Source organism: Choloepus didactylus, chromosome 9 (assembly GCF_015220235.1).
Source record: "Choloepus didactylus isolate mChoDid1 chromosome 9, mChoDid1.pri, whole genome shotgun sequence".
Taxonomy (NCBI): Eukaryota; Metazoa; Chordata; class Mammalia; order Pilosa; family Megalonychidae; genus Choloepus; species Choloepus didactylus.
The window spans coordinates 67,334,757-67,349,362 of NC_051315.1; the positions used below are offsets into that span (position 1 = coordinate 67,334,757).

The 14,606-nt window shown below is 39.4% G+C and overlaps 1 protein-coding gene across 1 annotated transcript in view; it reads right to left on the bottom strand.

The window, feature by feature from the left end:
• Positions 1–4,618: 4,618 nt before the first annotated feature.
• The window catches only part of PDE11A (phosphodiesterase 11A), a 457,660-nt gene continuing 447,672 nt past the window's right edge, over positions 4,619–14,606 (bottom strand). The window contains exon 20 of the mRNA XM_037848985.1: positions 4,619–10,124. Coding sequence (XP_037704913.1) covers positions 9,969–10,124 — 156 coding nt within the window. The 3' untranslated portion in view covers positions 4,619–9,968. The remainder of the gene's footprint in view (positions 10,125–14,606) is intronic.

The following is a 14,606-nucleotide window of genomic DNA, read 5'->3' on the forward strand; positions in this document are numbered from 1 at the left end:
TCACATTCGCGAGTATCTCAGTTCCAGGTTTGACGTCTCAAGTACCGCGGACTGCGGAGAGAGAGGATCACGGAAGGGCCTAGATCAGTCCTCCTGTATGTTCAGAGTGGGAGAGATACTCCCAGTATGCACCGGTCCGTTGTGCGACTCCTCCCTCGTCGTGGCCGCGCTGCCTGCTGGGAATTGTAGTCTCTGCGGGACGTAACGGCGGCCTTTAGCGGTTGTAGTTTTACGGCCTTCGCTTTTCATTGAGGATGGGAGTTGTCTTCTGTGTCCGTCGTGCATCCTCGGTACCTGGCTAGTAAAGGTTTACAGCCCGAAGTGGTTTGCATGTATGAGCCTCGTACACTTTGCGGTGCATAAAAATGTAGTTAGTTTCGCATTTCGTTTTGGTGAAGGGGAGAATGTCTCTTTGGAATTCTCCCTGACTGGGAAAAGTTTTGGGTTGAAATTGTCCTAAGGGCATAGAATAGGGCAGCAACCAGGGCTCGTTATTTTAGACTTTCCCAGAGTTTCCTGAAAGAAAGGGGTCCTGTGAATCGCATCTGCTACCGGAACTGGATTGACTTTAGTTTCAAGTACCTCTGCGCTCCCTCCCCACCCCCCATCTATTTTCATAAATACCAAATATTTCAGAGCACATATTGGCTTTTAAACTTGGCCCCACCCTCTGTGCTGGTATTGCAACATTCACGACCAATAAGAAGCCTCTCTCGTACCTTCCATTAGCCTGTCTTACTACCCATGATAAATACAGTGCCAGTAAAAGCTTCTTTGCTGTGTATTTAAAGACATCAATGCAGGTACCCTAACTGCCTCCTTATTTGTTTCCCATGAATCTTTTTTACGCATAAATTTTGGAAAAAATGCCAAGCATATTGTATGGCTCTCAGACCTTTTACATATGTTATTTCTAATCTAAATAACCAGCCTGTATGGTGACCCAGGGCCCCCGTCCTTCCTAAACGGCTCATAACAAACCTGCTTTAGCAAAGGACAAAGGTCAAGAAAGTTAACAGTCTCCCTGAAGGGGGAAGAACGGAACCATGGATATAAAAATGGCATTGATCGTATCTTCGTTTTAAACTAATCTTAGTGAAACATCAAGTCTTAGGCCCCTTTTATGATTATATTAGAGACCTGGTGTCGTCATACTATGTAGAATGTCTTTGTTCTAAAATCATACATTACTCCTTGCACCCCCCGCCTCGTTCCTTGCAGGGCGCTAAACCACCGGACTGGCAGCTACCGGAGAACCTCTCCTGTTCCTCTGACTCAATAAATCTATGTCTCCTTCTGTTCCTGGGGTGTTTTTCGGTCTCGCAGCAGCACCAGCCCATGCTCTGCACGCATTCAGTTTGGGCTCTAACACCCTGTAATCTGCATATTACAGATGAAGACTGTGGTGGTTTGGAAGCTGTTAATGAACCCAAGAAAAGGCCATGTTCTGTAAGTCTGTTCCTGTGGGTGTGGACCTATTGTGGGTGGGGACTTTTATTTAGGTTGTTTCAGTTGAGATGTGACCCATCCCATTCAAGATGGATCTTAATCCTTTTATTGGAGTCCATTATGAGACGATAAAAGACAGAAAAAGTCCAGACAGTTTAGAGAAAAAACCCTGGAGAAGCTAAGAGAGGACCCACAGGACACAGAGAGGAAGCCAGTGGAACCAGAAACTGAAGGCAATGAAACCCGGGAGCAGAGGACCAGCAGATGCTGGCATGTGTCTTCCCATGTGACAAAGGTGTCCCAGATGCCAGCAGCCTTTCTTCAGAGTCCAGGTATCATTCTTTTGATGCTTTGAGTTGGACATTTTCACTGCCTAAGAACCGTAAATTGTAAGTTAATAAATTCCCATTGTAAAGGCCAACCCATTTCTGATATATTGCATTCCAGCAGTTTTAGCAAACCGAAACAAAGATGAAGTGGCTCAGAAAGGTTAAATTACTTTTCCAAGACCACACAGCTAGGTAGGAAGAAGCTGAGCCATGATATCATAAAGCTAAGTTCAAAAGGAAATAATGAATAATGAATTAACCCAATCTATATATCATGTCGACTTCCGGTTTTAAGGGAATAGTAGTGTCTTGCTTTTGTTGTTATTTTCCCATTAAAACAACCAACCAATTTGGTTTGTGCAGCCTAAATGTGAACTTCCTGATCTGATTTGCAGCTGTGAGCAGGCCTTAGGAAGTGACTAGTGGGGTGGTGTAGCTACTGGTCACCTGTTCATAGCTAAGGGGAGACTTCGGTAGGCCTCTGAGTGCTCACACCATAAAGCAACTGACTTCGTGAACCCATTCATTCTTCTCCATGAGGGATAAGTTTGCCTGAGTTGTGTCCTTCTGGGTGGGACTAGACAAGGAGACTCCTGCTGTGTCAGTACCAAGAAAAGGGCAAACTGCACCCATTTCAGAGTGGTTGAGTGATGCTCTGAACCACCCAAGATCCCCAGAGAAATCAGCTGAGGCAGACCACTATCACCCCACTCCAGGGCTGCTGCTTATGTGCTCTCCAGCTGCAGCCCTTTATGGTCTTCAACCCAGGGAGGTATGTGAATGGAGGGATGCTGGCTAGTGCTGCACAATAATCTGTGAGAAGGGGGTCTTTTTCTTTATGCTTGCCTGGCTGACACTTGTCCCTTGGAAACTCAGGCTCAATATTTTAAAATTCTTTATGATTGTGCTATTATCTTGGGTAAGTTGGTATCAAATCACAACAAGATGACAGAACATGGAAACAGGAAAGGGGCTTTTATATCTTTAGCTTTACTCAGTTTTGCAGAGTTGTATTTACATTACGAAAGCATTCACCTTCAAATGACTTCTTTTTGAAAAAAATTTTTTTTAATAAGAGACTTTTCTGCTTTTTCTCCAATTTCTCTGATCACTATAGGTATCAGTGGTGATTCTCCTCTTCGGGTTGGTACATATCTGTGAGTGGCAGCTGAAGTGGGCGGGATGGAGGCTGTTCTGTGTCTTCCTCCTAATTTCATGTGATGTTGCTCCCGAGGTCTGGCTTGAAAAACACAGGACATTCAGCTTAGACAGATGGAGGGCAGGGTCATTTTCAAAATGAAATGAGTGCACAAATCCCAGTGTGAAATTGGCATGGCCATCACTGCTGCTACGATAGACAGACTTTTATTTAGTCTCTGATAGGCAGTTGGGGAATAAGATTAGTTTTTTGGGGGGATGGGGGAGTAAAAGAAGGCCCTTTAATTAATGATAGAAATTCCGTTAAGTGATAAATGGGGTGGAATATTCTAAAATGTCACAAAGGATCATTTTGTTTCCAATAGAATCTCCAAACCTGAGCATACATCAAAAGTAAGTATGTTTTATCAATCCAAGCAACAGGAAAGCATTTGGTTGTTGCAAAATTTGATTTAGAGATTTATAGAAAGGAATTCAGCATTGAGATTTTGCTTCTGAATGGGAGCAATATTTACCTCATGGAAGAATTCCATTCACTAAAAGTGTATATGGGCTAAAAGCATGATGTTTGGTTTTTGATGTGATTATGTTTCTGCTGGCCAGAATATGAGATGATGAAATCCCATGTATAATCTATTTGACATTCTCTTTTAAAGTAATTGGAAGAGATTATTTTCTTATTTATTCTGTAAATATAACCACTTCCTGTTGGTAAAACACTGTTAATTTATGAGCATCTCAGCCATAGCTGTGGAAAATGTCTTGCTTGATAAAGACCTTCTGCAAAACCATTTTCCGTTTGTTATTTCTCCTTTTCCTGCAGGATGGCCAGTTTGGAGGCTCAGTTTCCATGGGGTTTATGATATTATCCCAATTGGTTTTTCAGGGAGAGCACAGTAGCGTTATGGTTTATAAAAAGAATTAGCAGAGAGGGTGCAGCTGTGGATCCTGGCACTTAAAGAAGCAACCATTCTTGTAAACAAGATTGTGCTTATGCAGTGCTTTCGGTATCAGGACTGGGCCTGCTTTGCCTAACTTCCCCCATCAACCCTAAGGGCCCTTCAGTGAACTAGGTGATCTTTATTGTTGTCCGCACTTTAAAAGTGAGGCTTGAGGAGCACAAAGAAATCTGTGGTTGCGCCGGGACTGGTGATTGCTTATGCTGGCCAGTAGTGGGCCACACTACACCTCTTCCCTCTCTCCCCTGGGCACCTCCTCTCCAGTCATTTGACTTGGCTTTGGATCATTTGCTGCAGTTTGTTCTAATAGAACAGGCACAATGGTGTAAGAATTTTAAAGTTTAAGCACTGAAGCCGTGGTGTAATTGTATGGCGTCGGTGTGGCTGGCGGCCCTGCATTCATGCAATCCCCTGTGTAATTGCCCATGCAAATTTGAGCAATCTGTAACGGACATAGGAACCCAGCATTCGGCTGCAGACTCTTCTGCCTCCAGAAAAACTTGAATAATTTAAGAACCTTTTGTCATCTTTAAAATGCTATATGGACAGAGCTGTCCCACTATCCCTGTCACATAGGCAAATGTCACAGATCCAGGCAAGGTTAATGGGTTAAATTGACAGTCAAAATTTAAATTGTAGGCATTCTGATGCCTGCTTCCTTCTTTTAGCCCTTAAATCACCCTTTTCAAGAGGAATAAAGAATAATTATTCCAGAGAGTTAGGTAATCTTCAAGCATTTTATTTAAAAACAAAGATATTTAGGTCTCTTAAAGCAGACTTTCAAAAACGTGGATTAGTTGCTTGTGAAGTGGCCAAGCATTGTATAAGATAATATTCTTATAAGGAAACATCATCCTGGGAACTCTACACAAAGAGATTGACTTCAGATGACTCAATTGAAGACGTATTTCCCCTCTTTTGTGTAAAACAATAATAATTAGGAAGCAAATCAGTAGGGGATCCCTTTTAGATTATTGTACATCAAAGTAAAATGACAAAAGCAATTTTTCCCCCAGGAAATGAGAATCAACAAAATCTAGCCTCCTATTTCCACATTATGCTGTTTTCTAAAAAAAATTCATCTACATATGATCTAATCTAAATCTCAACTTAAGAAAAAATTCAGATTCTAATACACACGCAAAATGAGCACAGAGATAAATGATGGCCTCAAATAGGACATTTTTTTTTTCACAGCATATATTCATTTACTTAATAAAATATATTATTTCTATACCAGTCTATACATTCAAAAGACATTGGTGTAGATATATACTACACAGATAAACAACTTATCATTAGCACTGTTGAGAAATGTACCAAACATGCAAGAATATTCAAAATTAAATTAGAAAAATGTACAACCCCAAATTAGAAGCTGAGGAAAAGGTATTGTAACACCAATAATGTAAGCATGACGTCAAGCATTGCTAAATAAAAATGTTCTTCATGAAATTCTACAGATATACCCCCATTTTATTTCTGCCATCTGTGTGTTTTAGTCTATTATTGCTCACATATGAAACTTATAAAACTTGGCCTTCTTGTAGCCAGATTCAATCTTTAAATTTCCTGATACATTTGAGTTTGAGGAGTTCTTTATAGCATGTGGCAGAATAAACCATGTGTTTTTAGACTTATTCTGAAGCAGATAATGAAACTTTACTACAGTGATATTGCCAGAATTTTTAAGTTCTCAACTTAGGTTTTGTTTTGTTGCTGTAATGAATCATTGTTGAGTTTTTACTTTTCCCAACCAAAGTATTTCTCTTTAGATTTAAATCTTTCCCTATTATGTTTAGATTTCTGTCTTCCTTGAAAGAAATTGTGTCACACTTTTAGCAGGGATGAAACTGTTTTTTATCTTTCTTCAATTCATAAGGGTCAGCAGAGAAATGTACTTTAAATAATTACACTGCAAAGTAAATTGAGCAGATTCTGTTTAGTTATCTAAGGTAAGTAAATAAAGTATGATAGATTTTGATACAAGAAAAAAGCAACTGAATTATTGTAGCATTGATATTAGATAATGTTATTACACTAACACAATTTTAAAGATTATTTCTAACTCAACATATTTCCAAATTTGAAATACCCGGAAATGTATAGACATTTCAGATTTCAGAAACAGAGAAAACGTACATGTCATACACTTTTAACTTCTCTTTACTCCCTTCATAAATTTACTGTTAAATTAAATTGACTACCATTTATGGTGTATCTTTGATATGGGATAATCTAGATAATCTGAAATTGTCATTTTATGAAATAAAAGGATATATTTTTTAAAAGTTGTTTTGATGACTGTATCTTTCATGATCATTAGAGGCAGGTTCAGATGTATCTGTGTTAAGGTTATTTTAAAATGTATTCCATATATGTAATTTTTTTTGTCTTCAGTAAGAAGATGCCCTTTTCAGGTTTGCTACAATTTTATTTGAGAAGGGTGAACAAGAAAGTTATCTGGAAGATTTTAAAAAGTTACACACAGCTTGGTCCTTTAGTGTGGAAATGAATTGAATAAAAATCAGTGCTTTTTTAGACCTCGATCGAGGTGGTGGTTGTGCAACACTGTGTATATACTCAATGCCACTGAATTGCTCACTTTAAAATAGTTAATTTTATGTTATGTGAATTTCACCTAAATAAGTAATTTTTTTAAAACTCAATGCTTTTATTCAACAGATGGAAAACCTAAGACCTGGAGCGTCCTAAGATTACAGGATGGAGCCCCTGTCCACCGTGTGCTGGGTGGCTCCTTTTACGTTTGGGCAGGCTGTCCCTACTGGCTGGAATCGAAGGCTACATTGTAGGCAGTGCATGTATCATCTGCATAATCACTAACAAGAATAACTATCATGTCTAAATAAAAATACATCCCATAGAGAAAGTAGGATGAAGTCATTTCAACCATTAATGCCCAGAGAGCTGAGGAAGCGAACGTAATCTGGTCAGTTTGAAGTTGTTTTATAAGAAGGCTTATGTTTCAAATGCCTTTCTCTAATAAACATTAATAAGCAGAAATGGGATAATTTCTTTATATTGGAAAAGAAGAATATATGATTAACTACAACATATCTAACATTTTTGGAAAATTATAAATTATTTAGAAAAGAGATTAAAAATACCTTAAACACCTGAGTTCAACCTCTAACCACCAGGGTTGTTGGTGCCAAGGATGCTGCTACCCTCCATTTCCGCTGCTTCGTGGTTGTGGAGGGGCAGACCCACGGCATTAGTCAGCAGTTTCTGAATTCTGACCCACAATGGGAAAGATACCTTGAGACAGGAGAAATAGATGGAGGCAATTACAAACAGCTACTTGATTGATGGTGGACATTGTCAGGGCTCCACTGTATGGCAGATTGCAACGGTGTTGAACTCCCCTCGCTACCAGTGGATGTTGCTATTGGCAACCGTGCAGTGAAGCCAATAAAAAGGCAAGAAAATGGTAGGAAAATGCAACCTTAGTGGAAGCCGTAGGGTTTGTGTTATAAATTATGTTCTCCTTAGCAAAATGCAGCATCAGTGTTCAGGGTAGCTGAAGTCCTTGTAAGCTCTTGCAGTCTGGGTCAGACCCTGGGTCCAGTTTTATCATAAAGCACATGCTTTAAAATATTGCTTTGGATGGAATAGCAGCCTTCTTTCTGGGCTCTTTACTTATTTTTGGGGAGGATAACAGATGTGGGTTCATCTCTGCCTCACATGGACTGGTTTTGAATTCCCATTTGTGATATAAACCATCAGGCCTTGTTTATATCCAGATACACCTGCAGTGCTCCTGGAGCTACAGACACGATGATGTCACAGACTAGGGTCTGTCCCTAGCCCCACCTACTCTTTGTTCCTCACCTGAGGAGGAGGCAGCTCAGCAGAAGCTATTTTCTTTTATAGCAGAGTGATTCAGAAAACTGGCTTAATAAAATCCATAAATCTGAACAACCTCCTCTTACCTGCTCTACAGAGGCAATTTTTCCTGCATGCATTTTCTCCTCTAGTTTCTCCAGTCTTCCCTGCAGAGACAGCTGTAAAGGGTAGCTAGGAACATTATTTTTAGGGCTTCCAGTCCTTCCTTCTCTCCTTTGTAAAACCCCTCCCTACTCAAGTGTTTCTCTTTTCTAAGCAATTGGGGACAAGATTCTATACCCTAATTTTTTTGGTCAAAGTGCCATTTTTCTTGTTTCGTATTGACTTTCACCTTTCCTTTGGCAGTTCTCTTCCCACCTGCCTCAGTCACTTTCTTTCCTCTATTGGTCATCTTTCTTTTTTTCTTTTTCCTCTTTGCCTAGTTAAATTTTTTTTTTTTACTTCATTTCTTACCAGACAGATCTTGTTTTTTCTCTACAATTACCTGCTCTCCCCTCACTGCTGTCTTGGTACTTTAGTTTACCCAGTCATTTTTCAAACATTTCCCGAATATCCACTGTGGTGCCAGAAAAAATAATGTCTCTGGAACTTGGCCCCTATTTCTTTAACATTTGAGTAGTAAAGTTAACTGATACCAGTAACAAAAGCAAAAAATGGTGGTAAGATTTTATTATTTTCAGAGCTGCGGTGGACCTCAGGGATCAGCTAGTCCAAGGACTTTCAAACTCTTCAGATCCCCTTAATGGATTACCATGTCTGTAATCAAAGAGATAAGGATTTGCAGGGGCTCTAGATCCCCCAATCCTGCTTCAAACCAAGGAGTTCAGCTATTAGGTGTTTTATATCTTCGGGATTCCTTGTAAGATTTATTTTAACAAAGTTCTAAGGTTCAAACATATTTGAATATAATTTTCTAGTGTAATTTCATTTTACAGGTTAGGAAACAGGCTGGGAAAAGTTAAATGACTTGTCCAAACTCATCCAATCAATAGTGCCAAAGCTAGGGATAGAAGTCTATCTTTTTGCCCAGTGTTCTTTGAATAAGGCATACCATGTCCTCAATCTTGCTGGTAAAATAGGGGAGCAAAGCAGCTTTCTAGTCACTACATCTATTAAGTACAGTTTATTCTTACATATTATAAGCCTGGCTTAGTTAAATTGAACAGACTCACCTTTTCTTATAGAGCATGTGTTCTCTGCCCAGACTACTTCTTAACCTTTCAAGGATTATTTCTTACACTTAAGGAAAAGTCCCAAATTGGGGACACCTGCATTTGGCTTTAAGCTGCTTACTAGCAATAATCTTAAATTTTGTAGCAAAACTCATCACTAGGAAAACTCAAGCTGCAAATTCTCAGTCTCTGTGGCTCTGGTATGGCCTCTGAAATGTCTATCACTGTTGAAAATAGTTCCTACATGTTCGTGTGTCATTTATGGTAAATCCAGCAACAGATTCCCTTTCATCTTTAAAGTCTATTAATCCATTCCTTTTGGGAGAAGGCTAGTCTACAATGAAGGCTGAAGAAAAACTCTGAAATAGGGGACCATGATCCCAGTGCAGTCTTATGACTCTTACATAAACACTGACCAGATAAACACATTTGCTATATTCCTGCTATGAACCTCTTTGGGAAAAACTACTATTGGTTGGTATTTCTAAGAATAACATAGTTTATCTTTTAGACAGGTAATTCAAAGATTTGGATCCATCACTAAGAAGCTTTAGGATTGAAAAAAAAACCTCTATTGAGTACAAATCAGGATTCTCAGGAAAATGTGGCACAAAAAGAGAGTCAGGGAGAGGACGCAAAAGCAGGCAGCGTTTAGCTTGTAACAAATGGAAGAGCCATAGACAAAGGAAGCTGCGCTAATGATGCCAGTCGCTGTTCTGTGTTCCCTCGGCTCAGAGCGAGCAGGGCCAACGGTCCTTGGGTCTTGGGTCCACGATGGCTCTGCCCACAGCCTTCATCTCACCCAAGTACGCTGCCCAGCATCGGGACACTCACTGCCCCGCCTCCTCCTTTGTCCTTCTTGTCGCTCTCTCCCCTGCTGACCACACTTCAAGGGGGCAGCCCAGGCATGCTTCGCTGCACATCCCCGAGGCCTGAGGATGGACTGAGCATAAGGAAACAAAAGGATGATGTGGCTGGACTGAAGGTGGCCCTCTGGGCCGCCGTCATTGTGCAGCAGAAGCTGACCTGCGGGTTTAGTTTCTGTCCTCCCCGGCCGCAGTGAGGCTGGGAGGGGAGGGCGAGGCAGTGGAGGCCAGAAGCCTTTTCTGGTGCAGCTCTTCCCACTTACTTCTGTTTGCAGCCACTGAATCCAGCATGGGCTTCAGTTTTACATTGACCTTCACCAACGCCTAGAGCAAAACACAAAATAGGTGGGTGAGAGAGGAACCAGAGTCACTGACATGATTTCCCAGCTTTCATTTGTGAGGATAATGGAAACTGGCTCTAAGAAATGAAAACAATGTTTATCTGGGCAAACATGAGCTCTTTATGAAACATAAATATGCATTTAATGCCATTGCATTGTATTAATAGTGCCTATTAACACAGTACATGACAAAGCAAGACAGGACGGCTGTGTACAAGTCCAGGGGGTGCCAGCCATGTGGACTACCATCCTGTTTTACATGCACATCAAGTGCCCTGAAAGTGAGATGGCTCATTTGAATTTATTTGAATGAGTAATTCTACAGCTCTCACTTCAGAAGGCTGCTCAAGAATGGGGATAACAGTGGGCCGCATTAAGGGTCTTGCGTCTGAACTCAGAGCTGGAACAAATTCAGGAAGCACAGGTTAAACAGCAGGTAAACATTTTCTTATAGGCCAGAGGATCACAGAGTTAACTCTGCCTAATGGGGAAATTCCATTATTCTCTGCTTCATTGATTTTTTTTTTTTTTTTTTGAAGTAAATGGTGAATTTTAAAGTTCTGTTTTTTCTTTCAAATGCATGAATAGCTATATTTTCTTTATTTAAAATCTTGTTTATTATGAAAGACTTCAAACATATTTAACCAGTAAGACATGATCACCAAAAACATCTATCAAGCATCTATATACTAGTAAGTATGAATAACAAATACGAGTGAAGCTACCTGTATAAAGCATAGAACAAAAAATTTGGGAGACTTCATTTTCTGGCCAGCTCAGTAAAAAAGGAAATAAGACTTTGATGACAATTTCATCTTTTTGAAACATTGCCTTTATCCTTTTGAAAACATGAGTTTGTTTTAAAAATAATGCTGTTTTCCTCGTATTTTACATTTTTCTTATATAATGTGTGTGTTAATTTTAGAAAATAAAGAAACAAGGGGGGAAGAAAAGGAAAGAGAAATGATTTGTAACCCTATAATCAAAGATAACCACTGCCTTGAATGGGATTTTTATATTATGTTTTCTAATTGGTTAAATTATCCAAACATCTAAAATATATTTATATAGTGATGTTTCTATAATAGCAGTTCACAAATTGACAGAATCTAATGAGAATATATACATTTTTAAACATTTGTGTTTCTTGGATATGTTCCCCAAGCTCAGAATCCCAAAGAAGTGTAAAAATGCAGCATTCCCACATGAACTAGGAGGGGCTTCCACATATGAACACCTACTATGTGTTACATACTTTGCCAACTGCCCTATATACTTTATCTCAGTTATTCCTCACAATAGTGCTGCATTTTACAGATGATAAAATACAAGAGCGCTGCGTTTCATGTGTTAGGTTCATGCATGTTCTTTAGTCCTTCCACTGAAGGAGGAAGATAAGAATCTATATAGGAAGTTAAGGGTCCTCTTGCTAATCTTACCATTTGTGTTGGAAACTATGTAGAAGACCATTGTTTTTTTCAAGACAAAATCAAAGATAGGACACTAGCGTGCCATGTGGGATGAGTATATGGAGAAAGCTGTCAAGGATGTAAGGTAGAAGGGTAACTCTAAAAAGTCAAGAAGAAAAAACAAAGAATAATAAATTAAACATCTTGAAAATGTGTGGTTTCAACCTTTGTCAATAATCAATTCAAATCAGCCTATAATTTTATTATTTGTAAGTTTATAGAGAGTATGCAAAGAGACTGAAGACATGAACTTCTGAGGTCACTTTGAGTATGATTGCTGTTTTCATCAAATTAGAGTGACCTGATGCTAGGAACTAAATTCCTTTCTTTTTATTTAAATCGATTATACCCATCTTTCCTTTCTTCCTCCTGTCCATCTACCTTGTCATCCATCCACTTTGGGTATGAACAGAGGTCTCATGGATTCTGGCATTGTTTACTGAATGGAAACTTTATGTTACTTAGAATTCCTGTCCCTTGAGATTTAGGTAAAATTTGACCTCAAACATATTTCATGCTCTGGAGAACTTTTAAACTTCTGCCCATGATTTCCAAGTCTTAACTTCCTTCTGCTTCTCTAACTTCCTTTTTGAGTTCAGTTGGCCTTCTTGATTCCACTCTGCATCAATCCTAGTTCATTCTCTTTTCACAGGAAATCCAATCATCCTCAATAATTTGGATATCTACTAACTTTACAGAAGATTAGGGGTTGTCATAGGGGAAGTGAATCTCTCACTGACTCATCCCTATATGCTCCTCCCCCACTCAAAGGCCATAGTCCTGATCGTCACCAATTTTCTACCAGGTCCTGTTTCACTATTTTCATTCAGAGTTGTCCTGTCAGCCAGTCTTCCCTAGCTTCCCCGGAATTCTGGTCAATCAAAATTTCTTTCTCTTGTTACACTAACCCTTATAAGGTAGTCTTATCCCCATGATAAAAGAAAGGGAATGGGGTTTGGGGTGCTAGCTCACTGAAAGGTGATGTTCTCACTTTATGCCTTGGGTCAGCTAGCTTTTTTGCTTCTGTGGCCAAAGATTATACCTCCAGTCCCATGTAGACCTCTTGCAGGTGTGTCCTATTCATCACAAGGGGAACAAAAGGTGAGCATCTGAGTAAACCACTGCAATTCCAACACACTTCCTGAAAAGTCTTCTACAAGCACAACCTGTAGTTAGGGAGTGGTCAATAGCAATGTCCTCCAACAGGAAGGAAAGCTCTTCATGTTGAGGATAGCAGAATGTACTCCCCCAAGTAGGACTGCATGCCATCTGTTAGGTTAGGCCTGATTTATCCTTCCCCTTCCCCAAGACCCTCTACTCCAGGGATTTACAGGGATACAAGTAAAATGCAACTAGATCTAAGTTGGGGGAGGGGGTTGAAAAGCTCAGAAATGATCAGATACTGTAATGAATGGTGAGGATTCTACCTGGCTGATGTGGTGCCTCTTCACATGATGTCCTTTAAACAGAGTACATCCTATCTCTTAAAAGTGGTATTTATCACACCAAAAACAAACAAAAATCCACACATCTAATATAAAATCTGGTGTACCACCTATTCCATATGATAATTAAATATGGCAACACAATAACTCAGGCAGTGTTGACCCCTTTATTTCCATGAGAAAAATGCAGGTGCCCATTTTCTGCTGAATGTATAGTGTTTTTATTCAGACAATAGTGTGAGGTAACAACAACTGCCACAGTTTTATTTAGTAGAATTTGGCATCAGCTCCACCTTACTCTGATCAAGACTTTTAATTAAACTGACTACTATAATTCTTATGGAAATTAGTGTTTATGTTATTTTTCTGCTTCAAAAGCATTGCTATAGAACTTTTTTTTTTACTCCTAGGAGCAGACATTGGAATTTTTTTCTGCTTGAAATGTAATTAAAAACTCATTTGATTCCTATATTTCTGGTCTGTTTTACTTATTAAATTCCTGTAATCAGTTTTCTTTTATGAAGCTGCTGGGAAATGATCTCAAAAGCAACACATTTTTCTCTTCCTTGGCAGTTTCCGAGCATTTACTAAATTACATTCATAGCACCTGCCCATGATTTGAATTAGTCCACCAATTTATTCTTTAAACCATTTAAGTATATTTGGCTTAGCTCCAAAGAGATTTCTTTCTTTTAACCTTATTCTTTCTTCTTCCTCTGGCTTCCATTGTGTTGTATAAAATACCTGGGAGTATACACACTTCTCAGAATTCCTTCTTTTCCTTTGTTTCATGTTATCCTGACACAGAATTGCTATACTAAAATATCGCTTGCCTCTGGCCAGGTGCTGGTTCTAGGCAGAGGCAGCAAAAATTCTATCTTGAAGAATTACTTTTATCACACTATAAATTTGTCCCATAAATCCAGTTAGCTGAGAGCACATGGAACTATTAGATTGTTAGTAAAGCAAGGGATTATCCACAAACCTAAATTCCATGGTTTAAGCTGATTATGCACAATGTGCTATCAGCAAGACAATTGCTCCTACTATTTAGAAAGATATGGGCATACCTAAAAACTAGTGAGTGACACTTGATGAGTTCTGTGAGAATGCTACTAATGTCTGTCTGGTTTCACTTGTTCTTCACTTACTGAAAGAGAAAGGGGAAACTTACCGCTGGGTCTGATCACTATATACATGCAGAGGACTCAAAGGTTATGTATGTAGCTCCATCAGCTACCAGATGCCTTGAATCGCCTCTGTGGCAGGGAGCTCAGCATCTTTAAAAGGTGTCCATTTTATTCTTTGTTCTCATTTTAAGATACTCATCTTCATATTAAGCTGAAATCTATATCTCTGTAACTTCTACCCAATGGCTCTAATCCTTGGGGTTTCTCCCTTTAAATCAGAATCTGCCTGGCCAGTGTAGGACTGTTATGTGTGGCTCCAAGTGTTAGAGTTGATGCTGACTTAGAAACCTAATGGGATGCACTGCTTTCTCCCTTGGGGAAAACTTCTTGATATAAATAGGGTTCCCAAGCTCCCTCCAGC